This window comes from Oncorhynchus masou, unplaced genomic scaffold, assembly GCF_036934945.1.
Source record: "Oncorhynchus masou masou isolate Uvic2021 unplaced genomic scaffold, UVic_Omas_1.1 unplaced_scaffold_2457, whole genome shotgun sequence".
Taxonomy (NCBI): Eukaryota; Metazoa; Chordata; class Actinopteri; order Salmoniformes; family Salmonidae; genus Oncorhynchus; species Oncorhynchus masou.
The window spans coordinates 18,975-41,692 of record NW_027008910.1 but is presented as its reverse complement, the minus strand read 5'-3'; the positions used below and the strand labels follow the sequence as shown (position 1 = coordinate 41,692).

Genomic DNA, 22,718 nt, shown 5'->3' with positions numbered 1-22,718 from the left:
TCATTTGACTGGGAGGAGTGAGTGTCGTCATGGAAGGTCAGTTCTCTGAATGAAACAACGTAACAAATCAATTCTGCAATTGGAAAAAAACAATGAATCACAGAGGACACTCCACATTCTTCCATGACACCTCTATTATAGACCTGTGTGTGTGTGTGTGTGTGTGTGTGTGTGGTTTAAGGTCGTAGACTATCACTTCAGCTTTAAGAGACATCAGTACAGATCAGATGATCATGTATAACAGTGTAGTTATGAGACACAGCTTCAATAGACATCAGTACAGATCAGATGATCATGTATAACAGTGTAGTTATGAGACACAGCTTCAATAGACAACACAACAGCAGAAGCCGGTTTCAACAACACATTTTCATTCTACACCCTCCACCTACAGAGCCGCAGCAGGAGAAAGGAATGAGGTGGGTCAACGTCATTATAAAGCCAATACCATGAACTCTTCAATTCAATATTATTCAAAACCAAATATCAACCCATTTATATTTGATCCCTTACAGAGCTCTTAAGATAAGAACAATGTGACAATTTACAAAGTGCATGATTTCATTCATCTGTGGAAAAAAGGCATAATTACATGTTTTATACCATTCTACTTTACATGCCTAGTTCAAGTTTGAAGCATTTAAATGAGGTGACACCAATGTCAGTTACTTACAACATATTTACAGTTATTACATTAGAATGAGTTGCTAACGACAGACCCTGAATCTCTGACATACCAGTACATGTGAAGTAGGTAGTTGTCAAAAACACCTTCCCTGCAAAACCTGCACTCTTAAATCAAAACAGTAAATGGCTATGCCTGTCTACCATTCACACCATTATGGCTATGCCTGTCTACCATTCACACCATTATGGCTATGCCTGTCCTTCACACCATTATGGCTATGCCTGTCCATTCACACACCTGTCTATTATGGCTAGTTTACACAGGCAGCCTGTCTACAATTCACACCATTATGGTATGGTCTACCATTTAGCCACACAATTATTGGCAAAATTCAGGGATTTTTAGGGGGCAAAATATCTGATATGAAAATTGGGTGCCTGTGTAAACACTCACCTGCCTGTGTAAACACGGCCTGTGTGCTCTCATCACAGTGGCACTTTATTTAGGACCAGTCAAAAGGTTGATTCCTTCAGCCCAACCAGCCAAACCCCTTTCAGAAACACTACAACAGATCCTTCTGTACCACCTCTCACAGGTCAAAGGCAACAACATCCTGCCTGAGCAGCAGAAATTCAAATGGACTGCAGTCATATCACATGATCTGCATCAAGAAGATATGGAGTCCAGAGGAGGCTGGTTGGAGGAGCTATAGGAGGATGGGCTCATTGTAATGGCTGGAATGGAATCAATGGAACGGTATCAAACACATCAAAAATATGGAAACCACGTTTGACTCAGTTCCATTTATTCCATTACAAATGAGCCTTTCCTCCTATAGATTCTTCCACCAGCCTCCACTGATGCATATCAACGCACATAATGATGGGTATTTTCAAGTCTAAATAAGTTTTTCAGCAGCATATCAACGCACATGATGTTTATTTTCAAGTCTAAATAAGTTTTTGAGCAGCTACCGCCACAGTGCCTTTTGAACTTTAACCTCTGCAGGTCTCCACCTATAGTTTGGAGATGAAGGGCCCTCGTACATGTCAGACCTTTACGGCTCCTATATTATCTTCATAATCAGTCTAAATGAGTGTCTCTCAGCCTGTCTGACCTTTCACCTCTAGACGTCCCCTACAGTTTGGAGATGAAGGGCAAGCCCTCGTACATGTCGGCCTTCAGTTTGCACCATTCAGCCAGCCTCTGGATGGCGCTCTTCTCCAGAGCCAGCACCGACGCTGCCTTGTTCAGCTTGGCTTCGTTCCTCTCCAGGTAGCGAGTTCCTTCCTCCTGCAGGAAGGTCAGCCTCTCCGGGCGGCTCTCGTCCAATGGGATGTCCTCGCTCATGTAGGGGTTGAAACGGAAGTAGGTGTTGGGTGGAAGGAGGGCGTCCAGCATGATGTGGACCAAAACTGTAAATGGCTATGCCTGTCTACCATTCACACCATTATGGCTATGCCTGTCTACCATTCACACCATTATGGCTATGCCTGACGGAGAGACAAGAGGTGAGAGAGGTTAGGTCATGTTGCTGGAGTACAGTTAAATCATTGTATATCTTGATAGCTATCATGTTGTTAGTGTAGCTAGTTTAGAGGAAGCAGCTGTCTGGGAGAAGGAGAGAACATGACGTGGACTTCTGATGAGGGACACAAAGTTAGTCCATATGTGGCTGGTTTATTATGACTTCCTACTTTATAGAGATCCATCAAGTTGTTCATAGTGCCATCACCCGCACACACTGACTAAACAGCACTCAGACTGACCATCTACACAGGTAGGAATCAGAGAGAGGGAGTACTGGGGAGCTGATGGATGAGAGGAATCAGAGAGAGGGAGGACTGGGGAGCTGATGGATGAGAGGAATCAGAGAGAGGGAGTACTGGGGAGCTGATGGATGAGAGGAATCAGAGAGAGGGAGTACTGGGGAGCTGATGAATGAGAGGAATCAGAGAGAGGGAGTACTGGGGAGCTGATGGATGAGAGGGCCCTCGTACATGTCAGACCTTTACGGCTCTGATTCATAAATCAGAGAGAGGGAGTACTGGGGAGCTGATGGATGAGAGGAATCAGAGAGAGGGAGTACTGGGGAGCTGATGGATGAGAGGAATCAGAGAGAGGGAGTACTGGGGAGCTGATGGATGAGAGGAATCAGAGAGAGGGAAGTACTGGGGAGCTGATGGATGAGAGGAATCAGAGAGAGGGAGTACTGGGGAGCTGATGGATGAGAGGAATCAGAGAGAGGTCAGTACTGGGGAGCTGATGGATGAGAGGAATCAGAGAGAGGGAGTACTGGGGAGCTGATGGATGAGAGGAATCAGAGAGGGGTACTGGGGAGCTGATGGATGAGAGGAATCAGAGAGAGGTCAAGTACTGGGGAGCTGATGGATGAGAGGAATCAGAGAGAGGGAGTACTGGGAGCTGATGGATGAGAGGAATCAGAGAGAGGGAGTACTGGGGAGCTGATGGATGAGAGGAATCAGAGAGAGGTCAGTACTGGGGAGCTGATGGATGAGAGGAATCAGAGAGAGGTCAGTACTGGGGAGCTGATGGATGAGAGGAATCAGAGAGAGGGAGTACTGGGGAGCTGATGGATGAGAGGAATCAGAGAGAGGGAGTACTGGGGAGCTGATGGATGAGAGGAATCAGAGAGAGGGAGTACTGGGGAGCTGATGGATGAGAGGAATCAGAGAGAGGGAGTACTGGGGAGCTGATGGATGAGAGGAATCAGAGAGAGGGAGTACTGGGGAGCTGATGGATGAGAGGAATCAGAGAGAGGGAGTACTGGGGAGCTGATGGATGAGAGGAATCAGAGAGAGGGGAGTACTGGGGAGCTGATGGATGAAAGGAATCAGAGAGAGGGAGTACTGGGGAGCTGATGGATGAGAGGAATCAGAGAGAGGGAGTACTGGGGAGCTGATGGATGAGAGGAATCAGAGAGAGGTGGAGTACTGGGGAGCTGATGGATGAGAGGAATCAGAGAGAGGTGGAGTACTGGGGAGCTGATGGATGAGAGGAATCAGAGAGAGGGAGTACTGGGGAGCTGATGGATGAGAGGAATCAGAGAGAGGGAGTACTGGGGAGCTGATGGATGAGAGGAATCAGAGAGAGGGAGTACTGGGGAGCTGATGGATGAGAGGAATCAGAGAGGTGGAGTACTGGGGAGCTGATGGATGAGAGGAATCAGAGAGAGGGAGTACTGGGGAGCTGATGGATGAGAGGAATCAGAGAGGTCAGGGAGTACTGGGGAGCTGATGGATGAGAGGAATCAGAGAGAGTGGAGTACTGGGGAGCTGATGGATGAGAGGAATCAGAGAGAGGTCAGTACTGGGGAGCTGATGGATGAGAGGAATCAGAGAGAGGGAGTACTGGGGAGCTGATGGATGAGAGGAATCAGAGAGAGGGAGTACTGGGGAGCTGATGGATGAGAGGAATCAGAGAGGGGAGTACTGGGGAGCTGATGGATGAGAGGAATCAGAGAGAGGGGAGTACTGGGGAGCTGATGGATGAGAGGAATCAGAGAGAGGGAGTACTGGGGAGCTGATGGATGAGAGGAATCAGAGAGAGGGAGTACTGGGGAGCTGATGGATGAGAGGAATCAGAGAGGGGGAGTACTGGGGAGCTGATGGATGAGAGGAATCAGAGAGGGGAGTACTGGGGAGCTGATGGATGAGAGGAATCAGAGAGAGGGAGTACTGGGGAGCTGATGGATGAGAGGAATCAGAGAGAGGGAGTACTGGGGAGCTGATGGATGAGAGGAATCAGAGAGAGGGGAGTACTGGGGAGCTGATGGATGAGAGGAATCAGAGAGAGGGAGTACTGGGGAGCTGATGGATGAGAGGAATCAGAGAGAGGGAGTACTGGGGAGCTGATGGATGAGAGGAATCAGAGAGAGGGAGTACTGGGGAGCTGATGGATGAGAGGAATCAGAGAGAGGTCAAGTACTGGGGAGCTGATGGATGAGAGGAATCAGAGAGAGGGAGTACTGGGGAGCTGATGGATGAGAGGAATCAGAGAGAGGGAGTACTGGGGAGCTGATGGATGAGAGGAATCAGAGAGAGGGAGTACTGGGGAGCTGATGGATGAGAGGAATCAGAGAGAGGGAGTACTGGGGAGCTGATGGATGAGAGGAATCAGAGAGAGGGAGTACTGGGGAGCTGATGGATGAGAGGAATCAGAGAGGTCAAGTACTGGGGAGCTGATGAATGAGAGGAATCAGAGAGAGGGAGTACTGGGGAGCTGATGGATGAGAGGAATCATAGAGAGGGAGGACTGGGGAGCTGATGGATGAGAGGAATCAGAGAGAGGTGGAGTACTGGGGAGCTGATGGATGAGAGGAATCAGAGAGAGGTCAGTACTGGGGAGCTGATGGATGAGAGGAATCAGAGAGAGGTCAGTACTGGGGAGCTGATGGATGAGAGGAATCAGAGAGGGGAGTACTGGGGAGCTGATGGATGAGAGGAATCAGAGAGAGGGAGTACTGGGGAGCTGATGGATGAGAGGAATCAGAGAGAGGGAGTACTGGGGAGCTGATGGATGAGAGGAATCAGAGAGAGGTGGAGTACTGGGGAGCTGATGGATGAAAGGAATCAGAGAGAGGTGGAGTACTGGGGAGCTGATGGATGAGAGGAATCAGAGAGAGGTGGAGTACTGGGGAGCTGATGGATGAGAGGAATCAGAGAGGTCAGTACTGGGGAGCTGATGGATGAGAGGAATCAGAGAGAGGGAGTACTGGGGAGCTGATGGATGAGAGGAATCAGAGAGAGTCAAGTACTGGGGAGCTGATGGATGAGAGGAATCAGAGAGGTCAAGTACTGGGGAGCTGATGGATGAGAGGAATCAGAGAGAGGTCAAGTACTGGGGAGCTGATGGATGAGAGGAATCAGAGAGAGGGAGTACTGGGGAGCTGATGGATGAGAGGAATCAGAGAGAGGGAGTACTGGGGAGCTGATGGATGAGAGGAATCAGAGAGAGGTCAAGTACTGGGGAGCTGATGAATGAGAGGAATCAGAGAGAGGGAGTACTGGGGAGCTGATGGATGAGAGGAATCAGAGAGGTCAAGTACTGGGGAGCTGATGGATGAGAGGAATCAGAGAGGTCAAGTACTGGGGAGCTGATGGATGAGAGGAATCAGAGAGAGGTCAAGTACTGGGGAGCTGATGGATGAGAGGAATCAGAGAGAGGTCAAGTACTGGGGAGCTGATGAACTTGATGTTCTGAACTGTGTAGGTCAAAAGGAAATCATTGAAGGAGTGACTGAGACAAAACAATGGTCTTCCAACTACCTACAGGGACGACATGCAGCGTCTGTTTTAGTGAAGCACATGTCTCTGGCTGACTGGCTGGCTGGCTGGCTGGCTGGCTGGCTGGCTGGCTGACTAATTGGCCGACTGGCTGAATGACTGACTGACTGGCTGACAGCCTTTAATCTGATGTTAGAAATAACAATGTGGTTTCATCCCTGTCAAAGGACAGATGTGGCACACAAACTACACACACCAACTACACACAGTACACCACACATACAGTACACCACACACACTCCGTGGTCCTCTGGTGACCCACCCTCTGTGTCGGTGGCACTGCTGATGACGTTGGTGATCTTGGCTTTGAGACTGGTGGAGGTGGTGTTGTTCTTGTTGACGGTCTCATAGCGACCCGTACCCAGGAGACAACACACTGCACTGGGGTGTTGGGCCACAGCAGCTTACACTCATGGATGGCCAACGCTGTGGGGTTGTTGATGAGGAGACCACCATCCTGGAAACACACAGAGACAATCTGACTTTACAAAATACCACAAGGATTTTAGACAGACCGGTATGCTGTTATAATGTTTACATATTTGTGCTTTACTCATCTCATATGTATATACTGTCTTTTAGTCTACACCACTCCGACATGGCTCGTCCTAATATTTATATATTCCTTAATTACATTCTTTTACTTTTAGGTTTGTGTTTATTGTTAGATATTACTGCACTATTGGTGCTAGAAACACAAGCATTTTGCTACACCTGCAATAACATTGCTAATGTGACCAATAGAATTTGATTTGATTTAATGTCTGCTTTCTTATCTTGTATGTATAAGGTAGAACACAGTAAATCATCACCATGTCCTAGTACATAATGTCTGAGGTAGAACACAGTAAATCACCACCATGTCCTAGTACATAATGTCTGAGGTAGAACACAGTAAATCACCACCATGTCCTAGTACATAATGTCTGAGGTAGAACACAGTAAATCACCACCATGTCCTAGTACATAATGTCTGAGGTAGAACACAGTAAATCACCACCATGTCCTAGTACATAATGTCTGAGGTAGAACACAGTAAATCACCACCATGTCCTAGTACATAATGTCTGAGGTAGAACACAGTAAATCACCACCATGTCCTAGTACATAATGTCTGAGGTAGAACACAGTAAATCACCACCATGTCCTAGTGCATAATGTCTGATCTAAACACAGGCCCTGATCAATACCATGTCCTAGTACATAATGTCTGAGGTAAACACCAGGCCCTGATCAATACTGCTCTATATCTAAACACCAGGCCCTGATCAATACTGCTCTAATCTAAACACCAGGCCCTGATCAATAATGTCTGATATCACAGTAAATCACCAGGCCCTGATCAAATGTCTGCTCTGAACATCTAAACACCAGGCCTGTCCTAGTACATAATGTCTGAGGCCCTGATCAAGGCTGCTCTGTATCTAAACACCAGGCCCTGATCAAATGCTGCTCTGCATCTAATCACACCAGGCCCTGATCAATGTCTGCTCTAGAACATCTAAACACCAGGCCCTGATCAATAATGTCTCTGAACATCTAAACACCAGGCCATGTCCTTAATAATGTCTGAGGCCACAGTAAATCAATGCTGCTCTGTATCTAAACACCAGGCCTGTTTAATGAAATCACCACCAGGCCCTATCAATACTGCTCTGTATCTAAACACCAGGCCCATGATCAAGTGCTGCTCTGCATCTAAACACCAGGCCTGTTTAATGAAATGCCCCAGGCCCTGATCAATGCTGCTCTGTATCTAAATACCAGGCCTGTTTAATAAAATCCCCAGGCCCTGATCAATACTGCTCTGTATCTAAACACCAGGCCCTGATCAATACTGCTCTGTATCTAAACACCAGGCCTGTTTAATGAAATGCCCCAGGCCCTGATCAATACTGCTCTGCATCTAAACACCAGGCCCTGATCAATGCTGCTCTGTATCTAAACACCAGGCCCTGAATGAAAACACCAGGCCCTGATCAATGCTGCTCTGCATCTAAACACCAGGCCCTGATCAATGCTGCTCTGCATCTAAACACCAGGCCCTGTTCAATGCTGCTCTGTATCTAAACACCAGGCCCTGATCAATGCTGCTCTGTATCTAAACACCAGGCCCTGATCAATGCTGCTCTGCATCTAAACACCAGGCCCTGATCAATGCTGCTCTGCATCTAAACACCAGGCCCTGATCAAGGCTGCTCTGCATCTAAACAGCAGGCCTGTTTAATGAAATGCCCCAGGCCCTGATCAATGCTGCTCTGCATCTAAACACCAGGCCTGTTTAATGAAATGCCCCAGGCCCTGATCAATGCTGCTCTGCATCTAAACACCAGGCCCTGATCAATACTGCTCTGTATCTAAATACCAGGCCTGTTTAATGAAATGCCCCAGGCCCTGATCAAGGCTGCTCTATATCTAAACACCAGGCCCTGATCAATGCTGCTCTGTATCTAAACACCAGGCCTGTTTAATGAAATGCCCCAGGCCCTGATCAATACTGCTCTGTATCTAAACACCAGGCCCTGATCAAGGCTGCTCTGCATCTAAACAGCAGGCCTGTTTAATGAAATGCCCCAGGCCCTGATCAATACTGCTCTGTATCTAAACACCAGGCCTGTTTAATGAAATGCCCCAGGCCCTGATCAATACTGCTCTGTATCTAAACACCAGGCCCTGATCAAGGCTGCTCTGTATCTAAACACCAGGCCTGTTTAATGAAATGCCCCAGGCCCTGATCAATGCTGCTCTGCATCTAAACACCAGGCCCTGATCAATGCTGCTCTGCATCTAAACACCAGGCCTGATCAATGAAATGCTCCTAAACAGCAGGCCCTGATCAATGCTGCTCTGCATCTAAACAGCAGGCCCTGATCAATGCTGCTCTGCATCTAAACACCAGGCCCTGATCAATGCTGCTCTGTATCTAAACACCAGGCCCTGATCAATGCTGCTCTGTATCTAAACACCAGGCCCTGATCAATGCTGCTCTGCATCTAAACACCAGGCCCTGATCAATGCTGCTCTGCATCTAAACAGCAGGCCCTGATCAATGCTGCTCTGCATCTAAACAGCAGGCCCTGATCAATGAAATCTGCACTAAACACCAGGCCCTGATCAATGCTGCTCTGCATCTAAACACCAGGCCTGTTCAATGAAATGCCTGTATCTAAACAGGGCCCTGATCAATGCTGCTCTGCATCTAAACACCAGGCCCTGATCAATGCTGCTCTGCATCTAAACACCAGGCCCTGATCAAGGGAGAGCTCTATATCTAAACACTGCAGGCCCTGATGCTGCTCTGCATCTAAACAAGGCCTGATTCAATGGCTGCTCTGTATCTAAACACCAGGCCTGATTAATGCTGCTCTATGCCCCAGGCCCTGATCAAGGCTGCTCTGTATCTAAACACCAGGCCCTGATCAATGCTGCTCTGTATCTAAACACCAGGCCTGTTCAATGCTGCTGCATCTAAACACAGGCCCTGATCAATGCTGCTCTATATCTAAACACTAGGCCCTGATCAATGCTGCTCTGTATCTAAACACAGGACCTGATCAATGCTGCTCTGTATCTAAACACCAGGCCCTGATCAATACTGCTCTGTATCTAAACACCAGGCCCTGATCAATGCTGCTCTGTATCTAAACACCAGGCCCTGATCAAGGCTGCTCTATATCTAAACACCAGGCCCTGATCAAGGCTGCTCTGTATCTAAACACCAGGCCCTGATCAATACTGCTCTGCATCTAAACACCAGGCCCTGATCAATGCTGCTCTGTATCTAAACACCAGGCCCTGATCAATACTGCTCTGCATCTAAACACCAGGCCCTGATCAATACTGCTCTGCATCTAAACACCAGGCCCTGATCAATGCTGCTCTGCATCTAAACAGCAGGCCCTGATCAATGCTGCTCTGCATCTAAACACCAGGCCCTGATCAATACTGCTCTGCATCTAAACACCAGGCCCTGATCAATGCTGCTCTGTATCTAAACACCAGGCCCTGATCAATGCTGCTCTGTATCTAAACACCAGGCCCTGATCAATGCTGCTCTGTCATCTAAACAGCAGGCCCTGATCAAGGCTGCTCTGTTATCTAAACACCAGGCCCTGATCAAGTGCTGCCAGATCTGGTCTTTATCTAAACACCAGGCCCTGATCAATGCTGCTCTGATCTAAACACTGGCCCTGATCAATACTGCTCTGCATCTAAACACCAGGCCCTGATCAATGCTGCTCTGCATCTAAACACCAGGCCCTGATCAATGCTGCTCTGCATCTAAACACCAGGCCCTGATCAATGCTGCTCTGCATCTAAACAGCAGGCCTGTTTAAGCTTCCTGGGACTACGAGGCTGTTCTACTGGCCCACCAGGCTTGTGGAAGACACGTCCTTTCAACCCTCCAGGGCTGGTGAGGAGTGGTACACAGTCTAATACATCCCAGAGATGAATAGACCAGACCAGAGTCTGCTTGCCTGTAGTGTGATAGTGGTCTGAATAACAAGGTTCTGGTACCTTCTGAGTCAAACTCTTATGGTAGAAATGTCTTTCTGACCAGGCCAACAAAAGGGAAACAGTGTATTACCCATACAGGGTAGGATAGCTCAATTACCTCAATGTTGTACAATCACCTCAACAGAGTCGGTGCTCCACAGTAGAAAGAGGCTTTGATACAGTGCAATTCATTATTCAAGTCTCATTTCCAGAAGCAGTTGTGAATGTCAGCGGCTGCAGACAGACAAGATTAGCCAGACACAGAGGGTAAGGAAGGGCTCTCTCTCTCTCACACACACACACTTACTGGAGAGTGTGTGTGTCAGGCTACTCTATGTGCTCCAGACACTAGCTGAGCAGTGACCTCGTCTTGGCAAAGCCAGTCTTTTTTTTAGTTATGTGTCCCTCTCTCCCTCTTAGCTACCAATCTCCAAGTCCACTTACTAACTTCATCCACTAAGTCTGTGTCCAAAATGGCACCCTATTTATATAGTGCACTACTTCTGAGAGCCCTATGGGCCCTGGTAATAAAGTAATGCACTATGTGCCAGGTAAGAATAGGGTGTAATTTGGAACGTTCCTGGGTGAAGGGTTTTCTAACTGGGCTGTTTGGATAGGATTAAACTGCTAAAACAATGATCTACTCATGGTGAACTGTGGGAGAGAGTGTAGTTATTATAGGAGGCTACCCCTGCTGACTGCAGGTCATTAACCTTTCCACTATGTGGGGGTCAGTAGCTGTAACAGCTCTCTGGGCTAAGCCTCTCTCCTCAACAACCTCACTGGCTTCTCACTACAGAGACGCTGAAGAGAAACAAGACAATGAGTCTCCAGTGTGTTGCCATGGCGTTATGTTCAGCACTGCCCCTTCTAAAAACACTGAAGGAATTGGAATAAGGAAGTGGGCCCTAACTTACATGAAAGTCTCACTATTTGGGCTTTCAAACGAGAGGAAATGTCACAGTCAACAGTGATAGTGAACATATTACAAGACAATTCTCAGTGTTAACTGTTGTTTTTTTAAATCAGGTGATTATTTTTTGTTCCTCTGGCTCTTGAGACCTGTTAACCAACAAGCCAACGTGATTCTCCTGTTGTGCATCATCGTGACAAAGCAGAGATTTCATGGCACCAATTCATGGCACCAATTTACATTGGCTTAATGCATTCACGTAACAGGCAGTCAGTCTCCTTGTGGAGTGCAACGAGAGAGAGGCAGGTCGTTATTGTGTTCGACTAGTTAACTGTAAGGTTGCGGGCCTCCCGGGTGGCGCAGTGGTTAAGGGCTGTACTGCAGCGCCAGCTGTGCCACCAGAGACCCTGGGTTCGCGCCCAGGCTCTGTCGTAACCGGCCACGACCGGGAGGTCCGTGGGGCGACGCACAATTGGCCTAGCGTCGTCCGGGTTAGAGAGGGTTTGGCCGGTAGCGATATCCTTGTCTCATCGCGCACCAGCGACTCCTGTGGCGGGCCGGGCGCAGTGCGCGCTAACCAAGGTTGCCAGGTGCACGGTGTTTCCTCCGACACATTGGTGAGGCTGGCTTCCAGGTTGGATGCGTTCTTAACGGACTTGCCTAGTTAAATAATGGTATAAAAAATATAAAAAATAATAAGATTTTTTTTTAAAGTCAAATCGGCGCCCCCCCAAAAAAACAATTTCCGATTGTTATGAAAACTTGAAATCGGCCCTAATTAAAATCGGCCATTCAGATTAATCCGGCGACCTCTAATCTCTATCTATCCATGTACCTTACAATTATTACCAGGAAGTAGACAGGAAACTGTAATTTTCAAATGATATACAAGACAAAAAAAAAAAAAGTAAAAATAATAAACTTTATTTATACGGAGAGAGAGAGAGAGAAAGAGAGAATATGTTGAGAAGGTAGAGCAAACACAGGATGTCTGGATGTCTAGGAAGTCTGAAAGAATGTTGATATTGACTGACTATAGTTCCAGCCACACACTTACAGAGAGAGAACACTATTGGCCCTCCCTGTTTATTTATTTGTTTGTTAGTTATACTTGTTAGTATTATTCAAATAAACAATGCTAGAAATATGCTTGTCTATTTTCTTCATCACTGAGCCAACCGCTCCCCATATAATAGTCCTGGTAGTGAGTGTTGATCCAAAGGTCTCCACGCCACATTATTTCATTACGCCAGCTGGTTCTATTCCCCGACCCTTATGGTCACATAGCCTTAATGAGGGTCAACCTTCCAATCACCATATGCCATTTTCCAATCACAACAAGCCTATATCTGTGTTGGAGTCAGTAAACTAAAATAACTTAAATTCTCATGTTTTCTCATTACTTTTCAACAAGGAAATTGGAATTTCAGTTTACTTATATAAAGTAAAAGGCAATGTCATAATTTCACAAGTAAGATAATTTGGCCATGAGCTTGGAATGAAAACAGGTCATTTATCTGTAACAAACAAACCTGCTCCTTTAAATCCCCATAACAGGTCCTTTAGCTATTTATTTAAATCCCCACAACAGCAGGTCATAGCTATAACAAACAAACCTGCTCATTTAAATCCCCACAACAGCAGGTCATTTAGCTATAACAAACAAACCTGCTCATTTAAATCCCCACAACAGCAGGTCATTTAGCTTTAACAAACAACCCTGCTATTTAAATCCCCATAACAGCAGGTCATTTATCTAATAACAAACAAACCTGCTCATTTAAATCCCCACAACAGCAGGTCATTTAGCTAGCTATAACAAACAAACCTGCTCATTTAAATCCCCATAACAGCAGGTCATTTATCTAGCTATAACAAACAAACCTGCTCATTTAAATCCCCACATAGCACATTTAGCAGGTCATTTATTTAAATCTAACAGCTATAACAAACAAACCTGCTCATTTAAATCCCCATAACAGCAGGTCATTTATCTAGCTATAACAAACAAACCTGCTCATTTAAATCCCCATAACAGCAGGTCATTTAGCTAGCTATAACAAACAAACCTGCTCATTTAAATCCCCATTACAGCAGGTCAATTTATTTAAATCCCCATAACAGCAGGTAATTTAGCTAGCTATAACAAACAAACCTGCTCATTTAAATCCCCATAACAGCAGGTAATTTATCTAGCTATAACAAACAAACCTGCTCATTTAAATCCCCATAACAGCAGGAAATTAGCTATAACAAACAAACCTTCTCATTTAAATCCCCATAACAGCAGGTCATTTAGCTATAACAAACCTGCTCATTTAAATCCCCATAACAGCAGGTCATTTATCTAGCTATAACAAACAAACCTGCTCATTTAAATCCCCATAACAGCAGGTCATTTAGCTAGCTATAACAAACAAACCTGCTCATTTAAATCCCCATAACAGCAGGTAATTTAGCTAGCTGTAACAAACAAACCTGCTCATTTAAATCCCCATAACAGCAGGTCATTTAGCTATAACAAACAAACCTGCTCATTTAAATCCCCACAACAGCAGGTCATTTAGCTCATTTAAATATACAATTTATCAATAACAAACCCTGCTCATTTAAATCCCCATAACAGCAGGTCATTTAGCTAGCTAAACAAACAAACCTGCTCATTTAAATCCCCATAACAGCAGGTCATTTAACAAACAAACCTGCTCATTTAAATCCCCATAACAGCAGATATAATAAACAAACCTGCTCAGCCAACAGAGCCACGGCCTGTTCACCCCGCTTACATTTAAATCCCCACAACAGCAGGTCCCAGCCTGAGAGTCCCTGACTGAGGCTTCTCAGCTTCTCTTCATGATATCCTAACACAACACTAGCACAAAATGATGTACTGGCTCGAGTCTCATTGTTTAGCTGTGTCCAGATGGGCAGACGACCGGGACTGGGAGGGAAGACATGTTGCATTCAGCTGAGGCAGAAGAGATCACGTTTTCTGTCCCATTTCCTCTTGAACACTGGGGAGGTCGACCTGGGAGCCACGCTCTGCTCATCTTCCCTCTAGACTCTGGGTGTCCCACAAATAGCACCCTATTCCCTATGTAGTGCACTACTATAGGGTTATGGTCAAAAGTACTGCACTATATAGAGAATAGGGTGGAATTTGGGACGTATCCTCTCCGTCAGTGTATTTATGATGGAACAACATTGATGCTGGTAAAACAAACACCAGTGAACGAAACTGCAGCACGTGGCCGAGCCAGACTAGCTACATGTTTAAATATACCAGATCACTGTGTAAGTTCACCATGACTGTACTATAGAACCAGTACTATACAACCCAGCCAGACTAGCTACATGATTAAATATACCAGATCACTGTGTATTAGTTCCCCATGACTCTACTATAGAACCAGTACTATACAACCGTAGCAGGTGGTGTGGTCAGCCCAACGCATTAACTGGGGGCACACTGCCTGCCCTCCAGGACATCTACAGCACCCGGTGTCACATGAAGGACAAGAAGATCATCAAGGATCTCAGCCACCCGAGTCACGGCCTGTTCACCCCGCTAACACCAAGAAGATCATCAAGGATCTCAGCCACCCGAGTCACGGCCTGTTCACCACGCTAACACCAAGAAGATCATCAAGGACCTCAGCCACCCGAGTCACGGCCTGTTCACCCCGCTAACACCAAGAAGATCATCAAGGACCTCAGCCAACAGAGCCACGGCCTGTTCACCCCGCTAACATCTAGAAGATCATCAAGGACCTCAGCCACGCGAGCCACGGCCTGTTCACCCCGCTAACACCTAGAAGACAATCAAGGACCTCAGCCACGCGAGCCACGGCCTGTTCACCCCGCTAACACCAAGAAGATCATCAAGGACCTCAGCCAACAGAGCCACGGCCTGTTCACCCCGCTAACACCTAGAAGATCCTCAAGGACCTCAACCTCCCGAGCCACGGCCTGTTCACCCCGCTAACACCAAGAAGATCATCAAGGACCTCAGCCAGAGCCACGGCCTGTTCACCCCGCTAACATCTAGAAGATCCTCAAGACCTCAGCCTCCCGAGCCACGGCCTGTTCACCCCGCTAACACCTAGAAGATCCTCAAGGACCTCAGCCACCGAGCCACGGCCTGTTCACCCCGCTAACACCGAGAAGATCCTCAAGGACCTCAGCCACGCGAGCCACGGCCTGTTCACCCCGCTAACACCTAGAAGATCCTCAAGGACCTCAGCCACCCGAGCCACGGCCTGTTCACCCCGCTAACACCTAGAAGATCCTCAAGGACCTCAGCCACCCGAGCCACGGCCTGTTCACCCCGCTAACACCTAGAAGATCATCAAGGACCTCAGCCACCCGAGCCACGGCCTGTTCACCCCGCTAACACCTAGAAGATCATCAAGGACCTCAGCCACACGAGCCACGTCCTGTTCACCCCGCTAACACCAAGAAGATCATCAAAGACCTCAGCCAACAGAGCCACGGCCTGTTCACCCCGCTAACACCTAGAAGATCATCAAGGACCTCAGCCACCCGAGTCACGGCCTGTTCACCCCACTAACATCTAGAAGATCATCAAGGACCTCAGCCACCCGAGTCACGGCCTGTTCACCCCGCTAACACCTAGAAGATCATTTACATTGACATTTACATTTAAGTCATTTAGCAGACGCTCTTATCCAGAGCGACTTACAAATTGGTGAATTCACCTTCTGACATCCAGTGGAACAGTGGAACAGCCACTTTACAATAGTGCATCTAAATCATTTAAGGGGGGGGGGTGAGAAGGATTACTTATCCTATCCTAGGTATTCCTTGAAGAGGTGGGGTTTCAGGTGTCTCCGGAAGGTGGTGATTGACTCCGCTGTCCTGGCGTCGTGAGGGAGTTTGTTCCACCATTGGGGGGCCAGAGCAGCGAACAGTTTTGACTGGGCTGAGCGGGAACTGTACTTCCTCAGTGGTAGGGAGGCGAGCAGGCCAGAGGTGGATGAACGCAGTGCCCTTGTTTGGGTGTAGGGCCTGATCAGAGCCTGGAGGTACTGAGGTGCCGTTCCCCTCACAGCTCCGTCAGGCAAGCACCATGGTCTTGTAGCGGATGCGAGCTTCAACTGGAAGCCAGTGGAGAAGCGGAGGAGCGGGGTGACGTGAGAGAACTTGGGAAGGTTGAACACCAGACGGGCTGCGGCGTTCTGGATGAGTTGTAGGGGTTTAATGGCACAGGCAGGGAGCCCAGCCAACAGCGAGTTGCAGTAATCCAGACGGATTCATCAAGGACCTCTGCCAACGGAGCCACGGCCTGTTCACCCCGCTAACACCTAGAAGATCATCAAGGACCTCAGCCACCCGAGTCACGGCCTGTTCACCCGCTAACATCTAGAAGATCATCAAGGACCTCAGCCACCCGAGCCACGGCCTGTTCACCCGCTAACACCTAGAAGATCATCAAGGACCTCTGCCACCCGAGCCACGGCCTGTTCACCCGCTAACATCTAGAAGATCATCAAGGACCTCTGCCACCCGAGCCTCGGCCTGTTCACCCCGCTAACACCAAGAAGATCCTCAAGGACCTCCATCCTTACAGAACATGGAACACTATTCTCATTCCAGATGATCAATCCTTACAGAACACAGTCGCTCTGGATAAGAGCGTCTGCTAAATGACTTAAATGTAAATGTAAACACGGAACACTATTCTGATTCCAGATGATCAATCCTTACAGAACACGGAACACTATTCTGATTCCAGATTATCAATCCTTACAGAACACGGGACACTATTCTGATTCCAGATGATCAACCCTTACAGAACACGGGACACTATTCTGATTCCAGATGATCAATCCTTACAGAACACGGGACACTATTCTGATTCCAGATGATCAATCCTTACAGAACACGGGACACTATTCTGATTCCAGATGATCAATTCTTACAGAACACGGAACACTCAACATGCTTTAACTTCTTCACCATCTTCATTAGGAAGTTGTGTGGCAGTTTGGGGAAAAAAATACTTTTTTTGGACTGATTACCATTTGGTGCCAATTAGTCATATCATTTGAAAGGGCTGTTTCTCAGCTTTCAAAATATGTATCATGTTTTCATATACGGGTTGACACCAGTAAATGTAGCTGGTTAATGCATGCAGAGGTCATGGTCTGAGTACATCTCAGAGCAGTTAGCTGGTGTTCTAAAGCCTAGTGTTTCCATTCCCCTTTAAAACACAGATTTTATGGACGGGCTGGTGGGCGTCTCCATCCGGACTGACTGAGAGCAGAGGGAGTTCAGCTGTCAACCGGTTTCTCAGCCAAGAGCTAAAGCTGCCACTTGCATGCTAATCCACACACACACACACACACACACACACACTCACACACACTCACAATACATGAAACAGAACATAAAGGGATTAGTGATAAGAGACTATTGACTATGTAATAGCATATTAGTTAGGCCTGTGTCATGAAATGGACTTCGCCTTATCAAAATGTTGAAGCAGGAAGTTCAATGATTAAAAGGAGGTTCATCCAAGATAGCAGCCAAGTCTCGTTACAAGCTAAGGATTCAAATGATTACTGGCACATTAAAACGACCAAATATGTCCATTGATCAGTAGAGAAAACTCCAAAATCAACCGAGCTCTCTGAAGAGGCGAGTCAAGAGCTGTGGACTTTGAATACATCTCGAGTCTACACTCTCCTCTTTGGTCTCTTTTGAAACTTGGGAAACAGGGCCAAAAACACAGTGGCACACAGTAAATAAAGCACGTCATCAAATCATCCATCTCTCCACACACAGATCTCACACCGACTAATCCTGTGGCGTGTGCGTGCGGTACGTGTTTAAATATCAATACATGATTGGACTGTGTGGCAGGGCACTGTGCTCCTTTATGAATGGCTGATCAAAGGGACTGTGTGGCAGGGCACTGTGCTCCTTTATGAATGGCTGATCAAAGGGACTGTGTGGCAGGGCACTGTGCTCCTTTATGAATGGCTGATCAAAGGGACTGTGTGGCAGGGCACTGTGCTCCTTTATGAATGGCTGATCAAAGGGACTGTGTGGCAGGGCAGTGCTCCTTTATGAATGGCTGATCAAAGGGACTGTGTGGCTCCTTTCAGACTCTGGGTAAAGGTTAAAGAGTGGCTGTCTAAGGGCTCTGCCCAGATGGAGGGAGGCCCAAAACCACTTGGTCGGGTAGATAGAATATTCACTGGTTGCCATGGAGATTTCTAAGGCTCTGAGAAGAGAGCTTGCTTTGCACTTAGCTCTGACTTCGTACTTCCTGAAACAAACTAACATCCAGGAAATAGCTTTTGATCTATGACGCAGGTGTACCGTCTACAACCAAACAAAACTAAAGCAGGTCAACGGAGTGGCATCCAAATTACACAGGTCAAATACCATTTTGTTTACCTAGAAAATAGTCTGACAAACAAATAGGCTGTTGAGGTAGAACCTGACAGAGGGTTGGCTATACATCAGATATTCTCTTTCATCAAGAGTCACTGTCTCCTGCCATTCCCCTACAGACAGCAGCACCTACAGGGACCCTTCTCCAGCACAGGGGGCTCAGTCTTTGATATGCGTGTTTGAAGTGAGAGTGAGTGAGAGTTCTGTTCACAAACAGACCCCACAGAGCCCCAGGACAGCAACACAATTAGACCCAACCACATCATGAGAAAACAAAAATATCATTTTTTCCAATGTGTCAAGTTACAAAAAAAAACAGAGCAAACTAGAATGCTATTTGTCCCTAACAGAGAGAACACAGTGGCAGAGTACCTGACCAGTGTGACTGACCCAAACTTAGTCAAAGCTTTCCTTATGTACAGACTCAGTGAGCATAGCCTTGCTATTGAGAAAGGCCGCCGTAGGCAGACATGGCTCTCAAGAGAAGACAGACAATGTGCCCACTGCCCACAAAATGAGGTGGAAACTGAGCTGCACTTCCTAACATCCTGCCCAATGTATGACCATATTAGAGACACATATTTCCCTCAGATTACACAGATCCACAAAGAATTCCAAAACAAATCCAATTTTGATAAACTCCCGTATCTACTGGGTGAAATACTAGTGTGACATCACAGCAGCAAGATTTGTGACCTGTTGCCACAAGAAAAGGGCAATCAGTGAAGAACAAACACCATTGTAAATATAACCCATATTTATTTATTTTCCATTTTGTACTTTAACTATTTTCACATCGTTACAACACTGTATATAGACAAATGTCTTTATTATTTTGGAACTTTTGTGAGCGTAATGTTTACTGTTCATTTTTTATTGTTTATTTCACTTTGGTTTATTATCTACTTCACTTGCTTTGGCGATGTTAACATATGTTTCCCATGACAATGACGCCCCTTAAATTTGAATTGAATTGAAATGGAACTGAGAGAGATGCTCTACATTTACTCTCTGCATCTCCAGCTGAGAGAACGGGCTAATTTAACACAGAAACACACTACGGCCCTACAGTTAATGGCCTCAGGCCTTGGAGAGGACTATCAGGAAGTGTACTGAAAGTGTATTGATTTGCGAGAAGTGTTGGGTAAATGAGTGAGTCAGGGAGAGATCATAGAGACAGAGAGACAAAGAGAGAGGGGTTGAGGTAGATAAACACAGAGAGAGAGAGAGGTTGAGGTAGATAAACAGAGAGAGGTTGAGGTAGATAAACACAGAGAGAGAGAGAGGTTGAGGTAGATAAACAGAGAGAGGTTGAGGTAGATAAACAGAGAGAGGTTGAGGTAGATAAACACAGAGAGAGAGAGGTTGAGGTAGACAGAGAGTTGAGGTAGATAAACAGAGAAGAGAGAGGTTGAGGTAGACAGAGAGAGAGGTTGAGGTAGATAAACAGAGAAAGACAGAGAGGTAGACAGAGAGAGAGGTAGATAAACAGACAGAGAGAGAGGTTGAGGTAGATAAACAGAGAGAGAGGTTGAGGTAGATAAACAGAGAGAGAGGTTGAGGTAGATAAACAGAGAGTTAGGAAACTGTAGATAAACAGAGAGAGAGTTGAGGTAGATAAACAGAGAGAGAGAGGTAGATAAACAGAGAGAGAGTTGAGGTAGATAAACAGAGAGAGAGAGTTGAGGTAGATAAACACAGAGAGAGAGAGAGGTTGAGGTAGATAAACAGAGAGAGGTTGAGGTAGATAAACAGAGAGAGAGAGAGAGTTGAGGTAGATAAACAGAGAAAGAGAGAGGTTGAGGTAGATAAACAGAGAGAGAGTTGAGAGATAAACACAGAGAGAGAGAGGTAGTGTAAACAGAGAGAGGTTGAGGTAGATAAACAGAGAGAGAGAGTTGAGGTAGATAAACAGAGAGAGGTTGAGGTAGATAGACAGAGAGAGAGAGAGGTAGATAGACAGAGAGAGAGGTTGAGGTAGATAGACAGAGAGAGAGGTTGAGGTAGATAAACAGAGAGAGGGTTGAGGTAGATAAACAGAGAGAGAGGTTGAGGTAGATAAACAGAGAGAGGGTTGAGGTAGATAAACAGAGAGAGGGTTGAGGTAGATAAACAGAGAGAGAGGTTGAGGTAGATAAACAGAGAGAGAGGTTGAGGTAGATAAACAGAGAGAGGTTGAGGTAGATAAACAGAGAGAGAGAGAGAGTTGAGGTAGATAAACAGAGAGAGAGAGAGAGGTTGAGGTAGATAGACAGAGAGAGAGAGTTGAGGTAGATAGACAGAGAGAGAGAGAGGTTGAGGTAGATAGACAGAGAAAGAGGTTGAGGTAGATAAACAGAGAGAGAGAGAGGTTGAGGTAGATAAACAGAGAGAGAGAGGTTGAGGTAGATAGACAGAGAGAGAGGTTGAGGTAGATAGACAGAGAGAGAGGTTGAGGTAGATAAACAGAGAGAGGTTGAGGTAGATAAACAGAGAGACAGAGAGGTTGAGGTAGATAAAAGAGAGAGAGAGGTTGAGGTTGATAAACAGAGAGAGAGAGGTTGAGGTAGATAAACAGAGACAGAGAGAGGTTGAGGTAGATAAACAGAGAGAGGTTGAAGTAGATAAACAGAGAGAGGTTGAGGTTGATAAACAGAGAGAGAGGTTGAGGTTGATAAACAGAGAGAGAGAGGTTGAGGTAGATAAACAGAGACAGAGAGAGGTTGAGATAGATAAACAGAGAGAGAGAGAGATAGAGGTTGATAAACAGAGAGAGAGAGGTTGAGGTAGATAAACAGAGAGACAGAGAGAGGTTGAGGTAGATAAACAGAGAGAGAGAGAGTTGAGGTAGATAAACAGAGACAGAGAGAGGTTGAGGTAGATAAACAGAGAGAGAGAGAGAGTTGAGGTAGATAAACAGAGAGAGGTTGAGGTAGATAAACAGAGAGAGAGAGAGGTTGAGATAGATAAACAGAGAGAGAGTACTAAAGCTACACATACAGAGATAGATGAATTGGTTACCTGGTGCAGGTCTTTTCCCAGTGTATACTCCTGGAAGTACCCTGGGGCGGCGGAGGAGGCTCTGATGGCCTGCCACATCTTGTGTTTACAGTCTCCTATGTAGTGGGACCTGACCCCTGGTAGCATGCTGTAGTTCCTGAACACATAGGCCTTCAGAGGCAGACCCCTGTTCACTATGGTGCTCACTGCTGACACCTAGAGGAGGAGCAGAGGCATGAACTAAATGAAGACGTTCCTGAGAGAAGAGATGGGTTGGTTGTTTAGCAACAAAACCAACGTGCACAACAGACGGGTTGGCTTAGATTGTTAACAACATGTAAAGTATATTTAGTCTCCAATGTTTATTGTGCAAATGTATTTGTTTTCAATGAGCACTTGTTGTCTCTTAAATACATCGTTACAGTTGTTGATTAGCTAGCTAGCGAATTTGAGCCCCATTAGCATTGACATGACATGAGTCAAAACCCCTCAAAACAAGACATGTTGTCAAGAACAAGACACAATGAGACTAAACGAGCAGCCTAGGATTCCCTACATGGCAGTTTCTTGTCATTGTTGCTATGTGACCGTCCAGGATCATAACAACGCAGGCCATCCAGCCATATCGATGCATACGTATCATTTTGGTGACTCGTCAGCCTACCCGTCTATATGGACCTGATGAAGTCTTTGTTCCCAGTGGAAGCGTATGGTTGTTAAAGTGATGTATAGGTCAAACCTAACCTTTGGGCATTTTGGATCCCGGGCTGTCTCGACCATGAGGCCTTCTCCCATTCTCTCCCTGTTACACACAAAACATTCACCACTTCATTATCAAATCAGACAAAATTATACTGCAATTTACATGCTCCAAAATAAGAACATGATTTTCATAGGTCAGACTACACTGTCAAGATATTTAACCACAGACATGACAGTATCCTAGACGGAGCAGCAGGGTACTGACATGACA

General features: G+C 46.4%; 1 protein-coding gene across 1 annotated transcript in view; it reads right to left on the bottom strand.

The window, feature by feature from the left end:
* Positions 1–1,649: 1,649 nt before the first annotated feature.
* LOC135533567 (calcium-independent phospholipase A2-gamma-like) overlaps positions 1,650–22,718 on the bottom strand; it is a 26,908-nt gene continuing 5,839 nt past the window's right edge. Inside the window, 5 exon segments of the mRNA XM_064960845.1 lie at positions 1,650–2,043; positions 6,197–6,301; positions 6,304–6,391; positions 21,767–21,961; positions 22,490–22,571. Of these exon segments, the coding sequence (XP_064816917.1) occupies positions 1,766–2,043; positions 6,197–6,301; positions 6,304–6,391; positions 21,767–21,961; positions 22,490–22,571 (748 nt within the window). The 3' untranslated portion in view covers positions 1,650–1,765.